Raw genomic sequence first — 21,274 nt, 5'->3', positions numbered from 1 at the left:
CAAATAGAACTAACTTCATTCGTGTTACGTTTTGTTACTATGCCGTCACTGCAGTATATAAATATCGTGACTGTAAACATTTTATGTCATGAGCTCTAGTCTAAATTATTATTAATGAAATAACCTCAAAAATATAAAAATAAAGGTTCTTGTTTGTTCATATATTATAATTTGCAATACCATTTTAATTAATATTTGAAATTTACAAAATAATAATGGGTACATTAAACGCAAAACGTATAGAAAAAACTAAGATGTCAAACAGACATTGACATTACAAACGTGATAAAGGGATCAAATAGAAAAGTCACTCGTAAAGAGAAAACAACACATAATTATAATACTCTCAATTTAGTAGAATTATATGAAATATTCTCGATCTCAAACTAAACTACAAAAGAGTAAAAAAAAAGTTCAAAATACAAAATTATAAAAAATCAAAAATGAGTGCACGTAACTTTGTTTCGAAAAATCTAGCTGTTATAATAATGGTACCATTTATTATTGGCGCTCATTACGGCTGGTACAAGCTACAAAAACTGGATAGTCTCGTTCCAGCTGAGGATCGAAAAAAATTACCATTTTCATCTGTAAGTAATACAATAAAAATTATACTTCTATCTGAATAACCTAAACGTTCGCTGACCCTCAGCACTGCAATTATGTCGTTTAATTTAGTCGTTTTAAATATTATTTTTTTTAACCACATAACCTATTCTTTATAAATATTCATACATTTATATAAGTTACAATAATAAATGAGATTATTTATAATCGAAGTCATTTATGTACCAATAAATTTAACACATTTAAAAATTATTGGTATTGATATCCTAATCTTAGTAATTACCATATTTTTACCATATTTTTATTATGAATAAGTTTATTAACATGAAAATACTATGTCTAAATGCATTTAAAGGTAAATGGAATATAACATCTTAGAAGCCATGCTGGACAGTCAATAATACTTTTAATCTATATCATCATCATCATCAGCCCGTTTTTGTCCTCTGCTGGACATAGGCCGCTCCAAGTGCAGACCACTGTAGTTTAATCTATATACCATATACTGTACATATATAGCATATTAATCAGCATCTAATGATGCTGCCATTCCTTATGGTACTAATGACTAATGTTGTGGTAGTAGTTAAAATAATATATCAACTTCACTGTGAAAAAAAACTTAATTATTCTATTTTGTTTCAGATATTCAAATAAGGAATAATAATAGACCGTGTACATATTAGATTAAAAAATGGATACAAACTATAATATTATAAGCATGTATTATAAAAAAATAGTTGCCCGAAAAATAGTATTTTTCAGGCAATTTATTATTAAATGAGTTGAGTTTTATAAATAAATATTAGTTGTAATTTTAATAGAAAATTATTAAGATTGATTATGTCTTTATTTATACCACCTACATAAAAGTATATTCATTATAAATCATCTTTTGAAATAAGTATCAGTAATGGTAAGAAAACTACTGCCTATGCAAAATATATTTAATAATTCAATGATAACAATTTATAATGCTTACAACCAAAATATTTACATAATTTATGAGCTCATATAGCTTAGACTGTTCGAACAAAATCATAATCGAAATATTTTTTACATAAGTAAGCTCACAAAAGCACTTTTGAATTATCATCTTATATTGTTGAATTAAATGTAAAGGTGTGAAACTATTTCAAAGAAACAGTATGAGTAAATAATTAACACTATTTCCTGTAAGAATATATATATTATGAATATTCATAATATTGTGAACATTCATGTTAGGCAATTCTAAGTCTACTTAGTGTAGAAAAAACAACCTAACAGAAAGGAGTTTCAAGCTCTGAGGTTACTAATAGACTGCACAGCTCTTTCGCAGGATGAAAACTGTTATAGCTTCTGGCTTCTGTCTAGGCTAGTCTGCTGCATATGACTTCTTGACTCATTTTCTTCACTGATAATAATTAATTTTTAGTATGATGTCTGTTGGTAAGGTATTGGGCAGGCCCATTTGGGTAGGTACCGCCTACTTATCACCTATTATAATAAGGAAATATTCTACAGCCTAACGGCAATACTTGTATTGCTATGTTCCAGTTTCAAATGAGTAAACCAGTGTAACCACTAGCACTAGGGAGATAGTTAGTGGCGATTGGTGATATTACCACTTAAAATTATTGTTTTTTTTTTTTGTAAAATAAAACTGCATTAAAATAAATTGTAATATTTATTATCCTACTCGCTTTTAGATTCATTGAAACAATACACGCGCGAATCAAACCCGTCGACACCTAGACATTTTATAAAAATAGTGATATTATTGTAATCGTCATTTAATTAAATAAAATTGACATTGAAAAACACTTTATTTAATAGAATAAATATTTTATGTTAGATCCGCTGTCTCGCGGGTGGCGCTAGTCATATGGTTGGCAGGTGGCCGCGAGACTCGATCTCGGACTTCTTTTTAGGCTGTGATCGCTCCGTCACTATCAGCTGTGGCAGCATTGGGGATGATTGCACCTGGAATTTTGAATATGGAATTAGTTCCATCTTCAAATATTATTAACGATGAGATTGTTTTTCTTAAATAAAACAAATGTACAACTTTTCCGTATTCATAGGCGTAAGCTGGAATGGTAAATTGTTTACTGAAGATCGCACGTTGAAGTTTGAACAAAGACGTTGGAAAAAAACACTTCCTAAATCCCTCCAAACATAGTAAGAATCATTGACCAGAGAATTTTTTTACATGCTGTTACTCTATATCGCAACCCGCAGGCAAATTATTCTTTCCTGTAATTACGTCCTAGAGGCAAATGCGTCTTGATGATATAATAAAAGTACAATATGTTAAAACTACAAATAGTTTTTGGTGCCTTAAATTTGACACTGTTATTATAAATATTAGAACGGCGGTAGATATATATTTAGTATCTACGATATAATCAAAACACTCATTTGCCTCTATAGCATTTGCTTTAGGGACCGTTAATACATTTAAAAAAAAAAGTGGGTTACGTAAATATTTTAGGTACCTACACAGTAAACTTGTTTGACGTGTGATATAGACTTTTTAAATAATATAATTTTTCACCAGTATTCGTCTTTTTAACTAGAGTTTACAGTGGTTTGACGTTTCGTTTTACAGGTATTCTTTTTTTTTAAATACTGATTTAAAAAAAATAAACAATGAACTAAATATTCATTCTTGTTTATCTTTACGAGCATTTTTTTAAAGTGCGATTTTTCGATCATTTTACAAGATTAAATAGATTCAGAAAGTGAATTCAATGGAATACTTTTTTAATTTTTTATAATTTTTTGGCAAAGTATGAATTCTGAATAGTAATTGATAAATAAATGATAATGTCGATTAGTGCAGCTACCTCACTGCAGTAGATTAGCTATATAATGATAGCCTTTAAGTTGACCTTTTCGCGTAATGCAACTTCCAAGTTGACCTTTTTAACCCTCAATAGGTTAAAGCTTTATGCAAAATAGTTGTATGACCGCAACATAGGGGCTATATTATGTTCAAGTAATGTTGCGGTATTTTGATACGTTGTTTACTGGGAAGGTATCACGTATCTAACTCTGCAACACACGAAATTGTAGTATCATTTGTGATACCACTTAAAGCAAAATATTTTTTTAATGGTTGTCAAATTAAAAAAAAAAACAGCTTGTGTTATTATGTTTACATTTCCTTTTCACACCGAAATTGTTAGATTAGGACAATCTGAACTGGAGATGTCAGGTTCAAACCCAGACCAGAGTCAATTATTTTTCTTGGGCTTCATTTATACCCTGCTGGGTGCAGGATATCATCGCAAGAAAATCATGTTAACCGAATGACAGAGTGCTACCTAAAAGTAAGGTTACTTACCATTTTTATTCCGTTAAAATATTAAACAATATTACTCATCTACCTACATTAAGAAACTAGTTGACATAATAAAAATAATTAAATAACTAAAACCGCTACACATATTTACCTATTCTACTCATTTCTCTATCTATCTATTATATCGACTATAGACTCGTCTTGATATTCGTACATCGAAATATCTAACCATCTACCTATCTAGGTACTTCGTAGTAGGGCTTTATGCAAGCCGGTCTAGGCATATTTTACCGCCAAACCATAATACTCAGTATTACTGTGTTCCGATTTGAAGGGTAAGTGAGCCAGTGCAACAACAGGGAAAAGGAGCATAGCTTAGTCCCCAAGGATAGTGCTATGGCGATGTAAGGAATGGTTTAATATTTCTTACAGCACCATTGTGTATGAGCAGTGGTCATCCCTTACCATCAGTTGGCCACTACTATACTTGTCCGCCAACATATGCCGAAAAAAAACCAAAGTAATCATCTATGCAACACATCTGTGGGCCATCGCCCACGGCCTCGCAGTGCAAAGGGCCTCGCGCCCGAAATTTGAAAATATACAACATAACATTGGGATCACAAAACTGTAAAAAAAACAAAGCCTCACAAACTATATCTTGCCCACATTAAGATTCGATCTTTCGCCGCCACTGTCTGCACTGAATGAACATTTTTTTTAAATAAATACTTTACTATATCTAATAAAAATGCAAAAATATAACAAAAAGCTCATCGCAATCTACAAAACCTATACTCTAAACGTCAACAGATATAAAGTACACATACATTAAGGCACGTTGTAATTAACGTTTAATCTTACGGCAATTATTGATAGCAATCTGCTGTCATTTCCCTTTGACTTTTGACAGCGTGGTGTCCGTGGGGTTCGAGGAATTGTCTACAATATTTTCTTCGGCGTTGTCTAGATATTCTTGCTATTTATGGAGAAATGTTACAATGACGGTTTAATAATCTATAGTTCAACTTTAATCAATATAACCTCATTACAGGCATACATGTATTATTAAATCGGGATGTCCATTTTTGTAGACTTTTTGGAAAACCTTCCAAAATATTTTATTTTACTATAAAAGCTCGAACTTCGGTAAATCTTAAGATTTAAGAGTAAGTCTTAGGTTTTGGAGACTTTACCAACTCATTGTAAATGTAACTATTTCTGAAAATAGGACGATTCTTTTCGGGCTTTTACCATTCGATTTTAGTATATGTTAGGTTAGGTTATTAGAATCGCAACCCTTTTGGACATCTTAGGTTTTACTGGATAGTCTTATGATTTACCGTATTCCGAGCATCTACAGTAACATATGTATACATAAAAGTTATAGCAGAAGATGCGACACATTTCAACGAAGGTTTTAGCACATAATGTTATTATTTAGGAAGTGAAAACCGTGAAATTTACGTGGAACATATCTGTACGGATCTGGTCCAATGTTGGTTGGAAAAGGCTTTTAAATAAAACTAGTTATAACTGATTTTAATCGCGTATATTAATTATTTTGGACATCCCGACGTTTCGGGTAGTCTACCGGTGACCACGAACGCTGTAAAGTGCTCGAAACGTCGGGATGTCCAAAATAATTAATATACGCGATTAAAATCCGTTATAACTAGTTTTATTTAAATGTGTAATAATCGCGAAAATTTAAGACAACATTATGGAAAAGGCTTTTTCAAATGGCTTTTTCATTGAAAAAGAAAAGTTTTGCCACTTACCAAGCCCCCAAAACTTTTCCCACAATATGCCTAAACGCTCTTATAAACAATTAGTAATTAAAATCTTAATAGACTTTTAACGTTGGTGTTTACTAACAACAGAACCTATTAGTATTGAAAACCTTTATGGGCTATTCTGACAAGCAACATACATCTCTCACCCTAAAGTTGTTAAAACCTTCTAAATTGTTAAAATATCGCGTATCACTCAGAATCAAATGATTTATATTCACTTTGATAATTTATAAAGTGTCTACATTTCAGCCAAATTATACAAACCCTAAAGGTCTATCGAAATTGTATACGTTTTAATATAAGTTGAATAACCGTACACAAGCTCGTGAGATTGATTATAATCAAACGGTAATTACATACAATTTTAAGGTAATTTATTTAAGCACTGACGAAGTAATTTTTTTGAAGTAAAACAAAGTAACAGCCTGTAAATTTCCCACAGCTGGGATAAGGCCTCCTCTTCCATTAAGGAGAGGGTTTGGAACACATTCCACCATGATGTTCCAATGCGGGTTGGTGGAATGCACATGTGGCAGAATTCCAATGAAATTAGACACATGCAGGTTTACTCACGATGTTTTCCTTCACCGCCGAGCACGAGATGACTTATAAACACAAATTAAGCACATATATATATATAGTGGTGCCTGCCTGGATTTAAACCCGCAATCATCGGTTAAGATGCACGCGTTCTAACCACTGGGCCATCTTGATTCTTTTTTTTTTAATGAACTAATAAACTTCAGAAACGTATTTATTTTCAATAAAGTCGTTAAAACTACGGATTAGTTGTTATATATTCTTATATGTCTATATTATTACCTGTGCCCTTCTCGTCTTCTCGAAGTCGTCGTGGTCGGAATGCGGCACTGTGAAGAGAAAGTTCTCGAATATAGGATGCCGAAGCAGCTGTTCGCAAGTCCATCGCATCATCGGATCCTTGTCCAAGCATTTCTGAAAACAAAATCCGGCTCGAAGGACCAAAGTCATGGAGTATACCATAAGGTATATAATAGTCGAGATTCTGACATACAATATTGTCCGATTTAATTGTATATGACTTATCTTTGATTATTTATATGTCTAGATGGACTATAAAAATTCTGTATTTTTCCAATAATTAATTATTTAAAATGAAAAAATATAATAATGATTGATCTATAAGTAAACACGCACTAGTAAAGTACTATGACGAGTGTCAAATATAGCTGACATGTATACTAATATAATAAAGTCGGTTCATTTATTTTAGTTGATTAAAGTGAATTATTTCGTTTGCCTTATTGTTTATATTTATTCAAGATATAAATTAAATTATTATTGAACCAAAATATATAACTACTATTATAATAACCTGTACTTTGCTGTATGGATAGTCATTAGGAATATTTCATTTATTGATTGGTCATAGCAGTAACTTTTATGACTTTCTTATCTATCTATTTACTAGTTTCAATCTGCGGCTATTAAGCTGCAAAGATGATGAAAGATACACCAACCAGAATATCCGGGTTATGTTAGGTGGTGTATTTGCTTTTTCCGAGAAAAAGCAACCTACGTGCTCTATTTAATAGTCATTCAGATCCGTTCCTTTCTAGCGTGATTGTATAACACAAATCCATCTATCCAAATTTTGTGGTTAAAGAGCTTTATTTCTCATAAGAATTTTACAATTTTCATACACAGAACAATATTTGTAAGTATAAATTTAATTGAAATGGCTAAAAATCTGTCTGAAAGGAAGTAAATAGTTAATCACCTATGGTGTTTTCAACTTACCTTTAGAAAATCTACCACCAATTCATTATTAGCGTACCGTTGCGGAATCTTTTTCTCTAGGGGCTCCAGTGTATTCGGTTCTGGTAACGCCATACCCTAAAATGGTTAATTAATCGGTATAGGTCGAAAATAGACATTTTTAATTTATTTATCTTTGTCTATTTCTACTCTAGCACTTGGTGGTACGGCTTTATGCTGGCTTGGTGCAGCCTATTCATCAGATTAATCTAAACAAACTGTCAATGACACGAAATACTCTTACAGAGAAGAAAAACAGAACGGTACCTGAAAGAACGTGTTCTGCGAGAATATTGTCATATGTCTTGGAAGAAGATCACCCAGAGTCTTTCTGATGAGATACAGCTGGTCGAGGTCACTTTTACCCGGCCACAGGGCTTCACTTGATAACAATTCAGCAAACACACAACCTGAGTGAAGAAAGAAATCTATTAAACTTGTAACTTGTTCATTACCTAAAGTATTACGAATTTGAAGTTAGCCAAAAGATTTCTCCTATTTATGATCAGTTACATAAGGCATTGTTCCATATATTTTTTGGATTTTAATGTTTCTTAATTGGTAATTCTATGAAATGATGAAGATGTTATTAATTTAGTACTCTATAAATATTTTTGTTACCTAAGCACATAACATCCAAAATAAATTATAAATGTATGTACTGTGTAAGTCGGACTGGGTAAGTGGTTTCCTAAGATTCATTCATAATGTATTCTGTCGCCAAGTATATGTTCCGATTTGAAGGGTTCGTAACTAGAGACGTAGAGAGGGGGGACACAATATATTATCTTCGTTTCCATGGCAACCACTTACCATCACGTGACCCATTTTCACTCAGCCAATTTGGCTAATAAAATGAGAAAGGTATGTCACCCACCGATCGCCCACACGTCCACAGGCGTGCTGTACATGGTGTCGCCTACTAGCAACTCGGGCGCGCGGTACCAGCGCGTCGCCACGTAGTCCGTGTAGCTCTCGCCGGGGCCTGGACATGTATTTCGGAATACCGACGTTAATTACTGGTGTATAAACTCTTGCCAATGGTATAGCTCGCTTTACAAGAGATAATTCTCGTTGGGGTGGCTTTTAAGACCTTTTGAACTTGCAATATATAATAGTATGGTATGACAGCTCGCTTTCAAGAGATAATTCTCATTGGGGTGGTTTTTAAGACCTTTTGGACTTGCAATGTGTAATAATATTTATTTGTGAATTTAAGCTCCATCAGGGTAAGACATAGTAATCGCTCTGGTGGAAACGGTTACATATATATACCTGTGCGGGATGTGCGTATTCTGTCCTATACAGTTATTTTAATTAAATTATGGTATCAATTTTCTATATACATATTGCAAATTTAGTCGAAAGTCGAAAGTTTATTAGACCATAGTCCCAAACTTAATAATAAATAAAATTAGTTGAACATTATAAGTGCAATAGACAATATTTTACATAAAAAACTGTATTATCTTTGTTTAATACATAATCAGGATTATTCATAATAAGACAAAATTACATTGACAATCTTATCATATTATACATGTTGCAATATACATATGATTAGTAGGTATATTATGGAATTTTCACTATCAACTGTACATTTCGCATTTTCATTGAAAACCGTCAAGTTTCTACTAAAAATACTCTTATAATTAAATCTATAAACGCGTAACAACACCAATTACGTTTTTAGAACACAGCCTGGTTTTCTATTACCTTACCGCAGCGTAATCGCGAAATGCTTTTACAATCTATTAAAAACCTTAGGCCGTGTAGAACTTATCGCGACCTTGTTTAGCAGTTATCTTAAAAGAGCGCTTTGTAACGCGCCGACAACACGCTAGTCACTAAAGGTTACTTCGTCGGTTGAGACCATCAATCTTCGTAGCGAAGGAAATAGCTTGTCTTATGCCCCATCCCCGTCGTGAGCTGAGATGGCCCAGTGGTTAGAATGCGCGCATCTTAACCGATGATTGCGGGTTCAAACTATACATATGTGCTTAATTTGTGTTTATAATTCATCTCGTGCTCGGCAGTGAAGGAAAACATCGTGAGGAAACCTGCATGTGTCTAATTTCATCGAAATTCTGCCACATGTGCATTCCACCAACCCGCACTGGAACAGCGTGTTGGAATATGTTCCAAACCCTCTCCTTAATGAATGAGGAGGCATTATCCCAGCAGTGGGAAATTTACAGGCTGTTACTTTACTTTACTTTACTTTATGCCCCGTCCTCTTTAAATACACATTTCTATTCCGTCTTAATAAAGATTACATAAATAATAATAGCACTTATGTCGTTATTTACTCGTTTCAAGAGTACAAATTGGCGAAAGTTTCAATTTAAGTAAATACGAAATTTGATGGTGTAGGTACCATCCAAATCATCACACTTTCTATCGTCACATAATATGTATAAGAAAGACATACTTGTATTTTTGTGTTCAAGATTGCAAGGTAAGTTTGAAGGTATTTAAGCTATAGAATACCTTTAGACAGAAAAACTTGGATTTTTCATTTATATTTTAAAGCCTTCTTATGTGACATATAATATAAATTAGTTACTTAACAGTTACAGTCATATCTAGAACACTTAGCATTTACCAAAAGCAGTTAAGCTTGCTTTCAGTTAACATCTAAATCATCTCTAACTCCAACCAGTTAAAATATTACCATTATCACTACATAGTATAAAACATCCCTATCATATCCCTATGTGTGCTTAAATCTTTAAAAATAAGCAACGAATTTTGATGCGACTTTTTTTAATGGGTAGAGTGATTTAAGGGGAAGGTTTTTGTTTATAATTCATGGACAATATAATAAAGAAACAATGACAATTTTAGAAGTTTCTAATGTGATGTCGTAAATAAACAAATTCTGTAGTAAATTTAGTATCAGCTTTTGCGCCCGAGTCAAGTCGGGGCGGGTCGCTAGTATTTATATAGTTATAACTATTTTATCGAAGTAGCCTAAATAAAAATAACAAATTACTAAGGCAGTTACGAAACTCGTTTATAGTGGACCTATAGGAACACACATTTATCGGAGAGCGTGTAAGCAGTGATCGTGGTAACAAATCATCAAACGGAAATAGCACGAAATTGAGGAAGCCTCGTGTTTTCTATATTTGTCTTCATTCAGCCCTTTGTCATACGTTTGAAAAGAAATATAGAGGGGTTGAAGGAAAGTCTATTTTCGACTTTTTGCATTAACGAAACATCTATCTTCGGAATCTATATATATTTTTTAAATTATTCCAATATATTTACATTAAAAAATACAGTCTGTAAATGTTTCACTGCTGGCCTGAGGCCTCCTCTCCTTTTGGGAATAGTTGGAGATACTACTACTTGAATGGTCAATATAACAAAATATCTTTGAAATAAGACGCTCTCATATTAGGTTTCCTCACGATGTGTTACTTCAGTGCCAAGGGCGAGATAAAGTGTAAACATGAAAAATAAGTGCCTGGCTGGGCTTGAAACCGTCAATCATCGGCTAAGTGCACGTATCCTAATCACCTCGGCTATCTCAGCTTTCTATATTATATGTAGATTTTTATATAAGGGGTTAAAGTAGGTATGTTCAGATTATGATTTTCGAAAAATCTACATGGTTCTATTTCAAAAATGTCGTTTAAATTTACATTAGTATACCTCATTTTCCAAAAATATTTCGACGTTGTAGCGTTTTTTATTTTCCACTAACGACAAGTAAACTTTAATCATATCTAAATTGGAATAGTAAGTAAATAAAAAATGTTGTTACTATTATTGTTAACGTCAAGTTGTCTTTATAAATATTTGAAAAGAAAAATGAAAAATAAATTCAGCTTTTATCATTTCCTTTAATATTTACTGGGTCGCAAGTCATGATAATAATTTCTTTGATTAAAAAATACAGACGTACAAAGCCCTGTTCCATAGCGGAGTTAAAGAACCGAAGGCTTCGACCTTGGGTCCACAAGGCCAAGGTTCTTAGCCATGCAACTTTGACGTAATATGAATCGTAATTTTATTTTTACCTCGGAAATAAATCTAAAATATAATGAGAGACTGGTACGTTTCATTTTTGGCTTGTTAGTCCTTTAGCTGTTGGCGTATTTCCTTTTTTTTGACATTTTGGGTTAGCGATAGGAAAATTTAAAATTAGTAATTATTATTTTTTATAAATTTGTTATAAAACAAATAATAATTAATACTTGGTGACGTTACATTTACTCTTGAGATATTTTTAGATATGTGAATAAAATCTTATAAGTAAGTAGATCTAACTAGGCTGCAGGGTTTTTGTCGGTCATGCCAAAAGGCTCAAATAATGGTAGTACCATTTAAAGAAATCAGAGGAAACCGCTCCTGGGAACTTTCTAATCTCAAACCAATAGCAATAGTGCAACTAGTGGTATAAATATAGCGCCTGATCACGATTTATTGGGAATTTTACAAGTTTTACAGACATTTGAAGCCCAAGCTCTCGAGCATTAGTGATTACGATCAATTCATGATGAATGTTCACAGAACCCAAAGTAAGATATCACTAGAAATTCTTCCTAGTAAGCGACCAATGTAGAAGAAAGCTTTTGTACCCAATAGTTTTTGGAAATCCCAGGATGTACAGAAATAAACTGCATAACATAAGATCGAAAATAGACATTCTTATGGGTCATAAACTTATAATAACGTGCCCTAAAAGAGCTAAAAAAAATAGATAACCTGATTGAAACAAGCAAAAAACACTTTATTATGCGCTGTAACCCAAAATAAATATATTACGTGCATATTTAAATTAATTCGTCCTTGGCTAAAGGTCAGATGCCGTGCTCATACCATTATGATAATAATTTAGATGAATTCGTGATGACCAAACAGATGTTGAATGTTGTCTTGGTTTTTTCGTATATCTAACTACACTTTTTTTTCTTGACAGAAGATTGTAAACGATAATGTAAGTATAAGTTAGTAATAATGTTTTTGGTTTATTTTCGGTATTTTGCAAGCAATTATTTTCATTTTGTTCTTTTATCTCTTATAATTGAGTCTTATTGACTGTTTATTCACTAATTGTCGCCCGCGGGTTTGCTTGGAACTTTGACTAAGAATTTTGACGCCATATGTAATCCAGGTGAAATCCAGCATCCGGGATTAATTAAAAAACATATTCGAAACCTTCCCCGTTAAAAAATGCAGTAGAAGATGCAGAGGGATCCAACATCTCTATGTAAAGCCAAAAGATCAAGCAGATCGGAAAGGGCTTGATCGTTTTTAATTCTAGCAGCTCTGCGTTGCATACTGTCAAATCAGACAAATTACTTTTTTACTAATATGATATATTCCTAACACAGTTATATATTTGTATATAGATATATATTGAAACATTTATTGATCAATAATTTAATGTACCTAAAGTAGTAAAATATTAAACATTTTTCAATCATACAATCACCAGAGAAGGTTGACCTAGGAAACTTTCAACCTGAAAAAACCCTCGGAAACACAGTTGTAATATTTCGTTAACATACACTTATGATACAAACACATATAATTCAGGAGAAAATTATCGTGAAGCCTCTAAATGGACAAAGACGTTTTAGTAACAAAGTAAAACGGCAAAATACATAGGCAGTTACTATTAGCGATAGCTTAGTTAAGCCCACGACGTCTGAAACTGGAGCGATGGTTGATAAGGCAACCCGGATAGCAATCACTGTTCTCATCTAACTATATCGATTAGAAATATTACGATTGCCTTTTATGAGTATTTTTACCGTCGTCAGGCACTGTGAAAATAATAAAAAAAAGAAAAAGTAAAGTAACAGCCCGTACATTTACCACTGCTGAGATAAGGCCTCCTTTTCCATTAAGAGGAGGAGAGGGTTTGGAAAATAATGCTGCCTCATAATCACATTTTTGTTAAATAAATTATATCACTAATCTAGAACAGATAATTTATTGTATATATATTTTTTATTATACATATTTCGGAAGATAGGAAAGGCTTGTTTTGAAACGTGATTTTTTTTCTTATCTAATTTTTACCGCCTTGGATACTAGTCCCAATTTTATAAATCCAATGCTGAATATAAATCAACTTAATAGGACAATGCATATAATTACTTACCGAGTCGTAACGCAGATTTCATTCATAATTAACAAAGATATTTGTATAAGTATTTGAGCTTTTAATAAAATAAATAATTGATTTTAAGTTCGCAGATACTATCAAATTAAATTTATAAATCTAATATGGAATTCAATAATTACTAAGTAAGGTTTACATTTTAAGATTTTAACTGCAATAGAGTCATGATTAAACGTCTTTATTTATTTAAAAAATGCATACGTCAATACAACGTTTGCAGTACTAAATGGTTGTTTAGTTAAATATAATTAATGACAAAGTAAAGATATTCTTTGTCACCAACTAGATATTTTCCTTGTTTATATACGTTATCAATTAAGAAGGTAGTTTTTGGGAAATTTGTAAACCATCTTATGTGTCATCATCAAATGTGCGAATAACCCAAATATATACAAGCGAATCATGAGTGAATGAATGAATTATACTATATTGCACACCACAAACAAAAAAAAAGAAAGAAACACAAAATTAATAAAATACAAAAACGTAAAATAAAATATAAAAATAAATGTTGATTAAAATTGTTGTATAAATGATGGACTTATGGCTAATTAGCCATCTCTTCCAGATAAATTAACCAGCATTATTTCTATTTTATATGTTGCTATTCCAATCGAAATAGGAATAAAGGTAAACAAACTTAGATTTACTTATTTCATGCGATTTGCTAATAACTCAACTATATTATTCACCACTAAGAGTTCATAATTAAAATATTTTAATTTATAACACAACACTGTTACGCTTAATTATATCCACTTAATTTTTCCTCCCGAAATTCCGAAAAACAGTTTCGTCAACGTTTAAAAGGTCATTTTCGTAAATCTATAGAAAATGTCATAGATTAATCAAGGTTTCGACCAATAATATCTTGTCAATTTGCTGTTAAATAATGTTTAACACATTTATATGTTTTTATAGGCTTTTCTCCTGTCATAGTTGGAATATAATATAGATCACCAATGCGCCACCAACCTTGGGATATAAGAAGTTATATCCCTTGCATCTTTAGATTCATTTACTTACCTTAAAACATAAAAAAAAACTACGTAGCGAATGGTAGTATTGCCTAAAACGCCAATGTCTAGGCGATGGTGATCACTGACCAACAGGTGGCCATTTGCACGCTTGTCTCCAAAATTTACAAAACGAGCTGGCTTTATGCAACTCAATCATGCGTCTAGATGGAAGACAATAACTATTGTTTGGCGCAAGGATGTGTGATGATTGAGTGATACCTTCCCAAAAGTCACAACTATCACTAAGTTAATATAATTAGAACTATAAATATATTATAAATATTGGACAACATCACATACATTACTCTGATCCCAATGTAAGTAGCTAAAGTACTTGCGTTAAGAGAAATCAGAAGTAATGACGGTACCAAAATCACCCAGACCCAAGACAACATACAAAAGTAATGAACTGTTGATTCTACACCGACTCGGCCGGGAATCGAAACCGGGACCTCGGAGTGGCGTACCTTTGAAGACCGGTGCACACACTACTCGACTACTGAATTTATTATTATATTAGCGTAAGGTTAAAAAACTCCGTTACGCGATCGATATAATTTCTGTAAATTTTTAACACAATTACTGAAATGGTAGAATTCATATGACTCATAATAATATGTCACGCTAGTTCACCATTTTCGATGTATCTGGGCTAGCGTAGGGCTGCCAACCGTAGCCTATTAAGGGCACATCCCTTTTATAACAACAGTCTGGGAACTGCATTAGGGCATATAAAACTTATCATCTATTCATCTTAATTTGTATAATTGTATCTTTTAGACTCATTATTGAATCTTTTTGGGATTCCTGACGTACTAGAAATTTTTTTTAGATTAAAAGAATAAAAACTTTTTTGTCTTAAAATGTTTTTTTTTATTGAAAAGGCAGAACCAATGAGACACTTTAAAGCAAATGGTAAATAAAAAATCACATACATTACTCTGATCCCAATGTAAGTAGCTAAAGCACTTGTATTATGGAAAATCAGGAGTAAAATAACCCAAGATAACACAGAAAACTAATGATAATCTACTAAAATATTATATTGTATAACACTACTATTAAGTAGCTATGATTAGAATTGCTGTTTAACGATAGATTTACTATTAAGGGGAGGAGGGGGCTAGCTGAACTATGAAGTTTACCATTTTGAAGACACCAATATCACAGATACAAAAGTAATTTTATAGGCATTACCCATAGAACCATTGAGACTAATTAATTTAATTGTCAAAGCGAGGTCAATCGCGATCAATATCAAATGGTGGAATGTAATATTAACTTTCACAGCATTTACAACATTTTAGAATAAACTGCCCCCTTTCTTATGCTAGTTTAGTGGCAGCCCTAGACTAATACAACTTTAATACGTTCGACTTTTTACTTTGGCTAAAGGGTAAATAAAATAACCGTTAGCTTTCACCGTTTCATACATAAATTGTATCTATTTAGAGATAATTGTCATAGGAGAGTCAACGATATATTTTTGTAAATATTTCATGTTACAAGCCCATATGTAGGTACCACCTATCATAATGTATTCTATCTCCAAATAGAAAAAAATTGAGTCGTTGTGTTCGGGTTTGAAGGGAGAATGGGTCAGTGTAACTGCAGGCACAAGAGACATAACATCTTAGCTCCCAAGGTAGGTGGAGCATTGGTGTGATGTAAAGAATTCTTAATATTTGTCACAGAGGAAATGTCAATAAAAATACCATATACATAATTTGTAAGAAGCTACTAATATTTTCGAAATACTTTTATAATCCATAGATAACAACTCAAGTATTTTTTAAATTTTATCTGTTGTATTCATATTGAAATATTGTTCTATTTCATACAAATATAAATATTACTACAAATATTATTTAAACATAATTTTTTTTATAGTTTTTAGATTTATTTATTGTAAAAAGTTACACCATCGACTTATTATTAAACATTTAAAAAAAATAAAATATTTAATATGGGTGACATTCGAGGTGATACGTCTTTATAGGTGTAAACAACATTGTAACAATAGAGGTCGTTAATAGTTCTTTAAACCGCGCTATAATTGTCTTTTCATTATTTCAAGTTGGAGTATCTGATTGTAATATTAAAATAACCACTTATTACTAAATGCATATATACACAGTACATATACTACAAAAGATTTTTTACAAATTCAGTCTTTCCTACTGTTTGTTTCCGATAAACTCTGGAACGCGAGACTGATTTTGATGGGACTTTCACTGGCAAATAGTTGATGTAATAAGGATTAATTTAGGCGAAAACAATAATGTTTTTGTATAATGTAAACGCGCACTAAAGGCAGGGCACATCTAGTTCAAAATAAAATCGAGTTACGAGTATATAGTTATAGTACGTCAAATTTGTCGTTATACACCTGTGGTCTCTCCGATAACTGTCTAGAACCACCATTACAGGGGTTTGGTAAGTAAAACTTCCACAAAACCGGATACGGTAAAAGCCTTAGGGTTTAGGGTTATCTATTGAAGGCTTAACTTGCGTCATAAAAAGGGTGAATTGGACGGAAAAGGCAATGTCCTCATAACTCACCTTTCAATTTCGCCCACCCTAGGCACATTCTATTAATAAATATTTTATAATAATATGTATATTATGAAATATATGGGTATGTTTCAACCAATCTATCCTTATTATACTTTTTTACTATTATTAGATAGAGCTCGATATTTCGACGTTATATACGAATTCCTTTTTCACGAAACTCAATAAAAAAAAAACATTCTATCCGTTCCTGCAAAGAGGTTAATATAGTTTATAACTGTGTATTAATACGTATTATCACCAGGACACGATAAAGCTGGCATATACAAAAAAAATCCATTAAATAAAAAATAAATACAACGAATATTTTTTCAAATATAGAATTAATAGTTACTAGCTCGTCTCCGGACATCGATTCCGAAAGGTATCATTGTATGCACTGAGTATTCTGAGGAGCAGCTGCCACCTGGAGGAAGGAAAGGAAGGCTGTTATCACTGGGATTAGGAATGGGATTATTGGGTGACCAGGGGGGGATGTTACTACATTAAAGAACAAGGGACAATTAGGGCAGATTTTTATTCCACGCTTAAATTGCTGCCATTCATAAGATCGACGTAGTTAATATGATCAAAATATCAGCGTGGCGTTGTAATCTCTTTGTTAAATCTTATAAGCTGATATCAGACTATAAAACAAACGTCATATGGAGTTCGCGTTACATTATCGTGAAGCATCAAAAGTGACCAAAACAAAAGCAAATGTAAATACCCAGCTGTGCGAAACGCGTCTTCTGTTAATGCGCTAAAAGTGCTCCAAATTTATGTTTTAAATATTGTCGTATAAAAGTGGTAATAGGCAAACTACCGGCAATTTGGATTCGTTATGCTCGGTGCACAATATCATCGGCATTTTGTTTTATATTCTGAGAACTATCTTCTCGAATCGAATTTAAATCTGTAACGATTCCCATAGTCCCATATGGCTCGTTTACACATATTACTGATCGTTTTTTGTTTCCTCGTATTTTATTTCTAAAACAAACATGACAAATATTGTGATCTCTTCTAATTCATATAGAATCTTCATCGTACTTTGCTTTCGTACGTACGACGTCTAAGATTACGATTAAGTCCTACGATTAAGTTTTTTTTTTATTTATTGGACAACATCACATGCATTACTCTGATGTCAATGAAAGAAGCTAAAGCACTTGTGTTATGGAAAATCAGAAGTAGCGACTCCACCACAAACACCCAGACACAAGACAACTTAGAAAACTAATGATTTTTATACATAGACTTGGCCGGGAATCGAATCCGGGACCTCGGAGTGGCGTACCCATGATAACCTCAACGACTGAGGTCGTAAAATAATGTCTAAATCTTATTACAAATTGTACGACTTATAATAATAAAGATGGTGCAAATATATATCCAAATTATTAGTAGGTTACGCACTGATCATCCTCGCGAAGCCAAAGTCGCAGAGCTTGACGACGCCCTCGCTGGTGAGGAGAATGTTCTCAGGTTTAACGTCACGGTGGATGCAGTTGTGCCGGTGGCAGTACGCCACCCCCTGGAGCGTCTGCCAGATTATTTGCTTCGAAAGCAATTCTGGACAACCCTGGTGTAAAAACTTCATTGAGAACTATGATTGTTGTACTATCTATACTAATATTATAAATGGGAAATAACTCTGTTACGTCTTCATGCTGAAACCCTCCATCCGTTTTAGAAGAAGGACATCAGCTATTTTTTAAATTCACCTCCCGAAGTGGTAGTAAAGAGAGAGTGTAAAAAGTGTAAGAGTGGGTAAAAAAGTATTCTATTAAAAAGTTGTATAAATTTCGCGTAAGTAAAACCGTAGCTTCAGTTAGTACTACTAATACTACATATTTACAATGTATTTATTTGTTTAAGTATTTATATATTTATTTGACAACGCCTACAAGTAGTACAACAAAAATACACAATAAACCAAAAGTCATCACGAGTAAATGGGTAATTGCCATTTTATTGAAGGTTTTCTAAGATTACTTGGAAATTGAAATGTAAGTCAACATTGTAAAATCAGCTGTATTAAAAATTGAGAAGCTTAAAAAAATTGTAATCAAAATCATGTATGCCGTCATTTCCGACACAAAACTCTCGTTTATTTTAATCCCATCTTTTTATTTACAGTCGTAACGTAAGATAAATGTCACGAGAGAAAAAATATTCGTGGCCAATTATGAGTCATACCAAACATGAAAATCATTGTTTGGACCAAATTTATATTATTTATTCATGAGTCACTTTACTTTGACAAAAATATACGGCAAAACACACTACTAATTTTTCGAATACACTCTTTGAGTTCTATAAATAAAACTTGAAAGATTATGTTAATGACCAGTTATCAGTCAACATAAATTTTCGAAGACAATTTTTTTTAATATTTATATTATGTTAACGTACTGCACATCAGTCAACTTAAATTTTCGAAGACAAAACTTTTATAACCCTCCCAAATTAAATAACCAAATCGTTTCAAAAATGACTAAGGTAAAACACATAAAAATAAAAATGTAATTTTATTTATTTATTGAACCAATTAATTAACCAAATTTATAATCGTATCATTTCTTTAAGACAAACTTGGCAAAGAAACAGTGTGATTTTGTATGTGCTTAATTTGTGTTTATGATTTATCTAGAGCTCGGTGAAGGTAAACATCCTGAGAAAACCTGTCTAATTTCAACGGAATTCTGCCTCATATGTTTCCACCAATCCGCATTGAAATAGGGTAGTGGAATGAGCTCCAAACCTCAGAACGAGAGGAGGATTTAGCCCAGCAACGACAAATATACAGGCCTTGACAAATATGTTACCTACGATAATATTATGCCTCAAAGTTGAATTGATGGAAGTTAATTCTGCGCAGACATTTTTTAGTTGTTATTCCTACGCGTATAATATGTATAAGTATATATAATTATTTACTTCATCAGCAACCACGAAAAATATGAAAATCACAGTAGTGATTGCATGGAAAAATCCAAGGAATCAACAAACAAATGACTTTGTCAAAAAAACAATGCACTCTATTGTTAGCAAATATATGAATTTACCAATTACAGTATTTCCAGTTTTTCCGAAGCTTGAACTTGATATTTGTCAAATATTATGCAACCTTGTTTTAGTCACATGGTAAAGAGCTCATCAAATTTTCCGTAATTATTTAAAATACAATTGTAACCAACTCTTGATATGATAAACCCCTTAGTACAAATTACAACCATGTAAATATTAACATACCGTATTCAAATCGAAGAATTTAATATAAACAAACCTTATAATTAGCTGTATCATGCGATTTGCAGCACAAACAGTTCTTGTTTAATATTTTTAAATTCTCATGTCCACTTTAGTTTTACTTCCAAACATCCGATATGAAATCAAATCTAATGAAACTAAAATAGTTTTTATTTCCAATAAAAACATATAATGATACAACTTCGGTAGTATCGGTAAAATTCGGATTACCGATCACATCCAAATGAAGTGCGTTTTCAAAATCATCATTTCTTGATGTGAAAATGACCTTTACACGAACCTAATACATAATCTGTTATACCATATAACCAAATACGTTCTCCAAATTGACTATTTGGCGATTTGTCTTCAATTTGTCGATTTTATTATGTCGTACTATACATAAATTACATTCAAGAAACATGCCTAAATAGTGGCCTAATCGTTTAAACAGCGATCTCTTTGAACCTTAAGGTAGAGGTAAAAAAGTAGCTTCGCCGATATTCATAAAAAAAAAATCTCAAATCCATAATGAATAGCATGTATTATTCAGTGTGTGTCAAAACATTGTTTGCCTTTAATCCCACAGAGATACTATGCCTAATATTTGGTTACATTGTTACTTGGAAGATGAAGATCAAAAGGTCGTATAATGAATATATTTTGGGCATCCAAAATCTCATATAATAAAATGTTGTCATGTATATGTTATCTTCACATAAAATACATTATAGGTAATTATAGTTTTTGGCGTCTGTCTAATAATATCTTAAAACTTTTAGTTGTTGTAAAAAAAATTACTGCACATTATTATTAATTATTTTCAATTTAGTAAACATCGATCTATGTTTATAAA

At 32.2% G+C, this 21,274-nt stretch overlaps 1 protein-coding gene and 1 long non-coding RNA gene across 3 annotated transcripts in view; one reads left to right on the top strand and one right to left on the bottom strand.

The window, feature by feature from the left end:
* Positions 1-147: 147 nt before the first annotated feature.
* Positions 148-1,254, top strand: LOC124538423. Its single transcript, XR_006966984.1, has 2 exons — positions 148-590; positions 1,213-1,254. It is a non-coding gene; the product is annotated as an uncharacterized LOC124538423 (long non-coding RNA).
* Positions 1,255-2,210: 956 nt separating this feature from the next.
* The window catches only part of LOC124538424 (cyclin-dependent kinase-like 4), a 38,475-nt gene continuing 19,411 nt past the window's right edge, over positions 2,211-21,274 (bottom strand). For both annotated transcript variants that reach the window (XM_047115479.1, XM_047115478.1), the window contains exons 4-9: positions 18,583-18,748; positions 8,327-8,434; positions 7,717-7,859; positions 7,432-7,527; positions 6,475-6,606; positions 2,211-2,532 (exon numbers count right to left, since the gene is read on the bottom strand). In XM_047115479.1, the coding sequence (XP_046971435.1) occupies positions 2,431-2,532; positions 6,475-6,606; positions 7,432-7,527; positions 7,717-7,859; positions 8,327-8,434; positions 18,583-18,748 (747 nt within the window). In that variant the 3' untranslated portion in view covers positions 2,211-2,430. The remainder of the gene's footprint in view (positions 2,533-6,474; positions 6,607-7,431; positions 7,528-7,716; positions 7,860-8,326; positions 8,435-18,582; positions 18,749-21,274) is intronic.

The sequence above is a fragment of the Vanessa cardui genome, chromosome 20 (genome assembly GCF_905220365.1).
Source record: "Vanessa cardui chromosome 20, ilVanCard2.1, whole genome shotgun sequence".
Classification (NCBI taxonomy): domain Eukaryota; kingdom Metazoa; phylum Arthropoda; class Insecta; order Lepidoptera; family Nymphalidae; genus Vanessa; species Vanessa cardui.
This window is presented reverse-complemented; position numbering and strand designations above follow the sequence as displayed.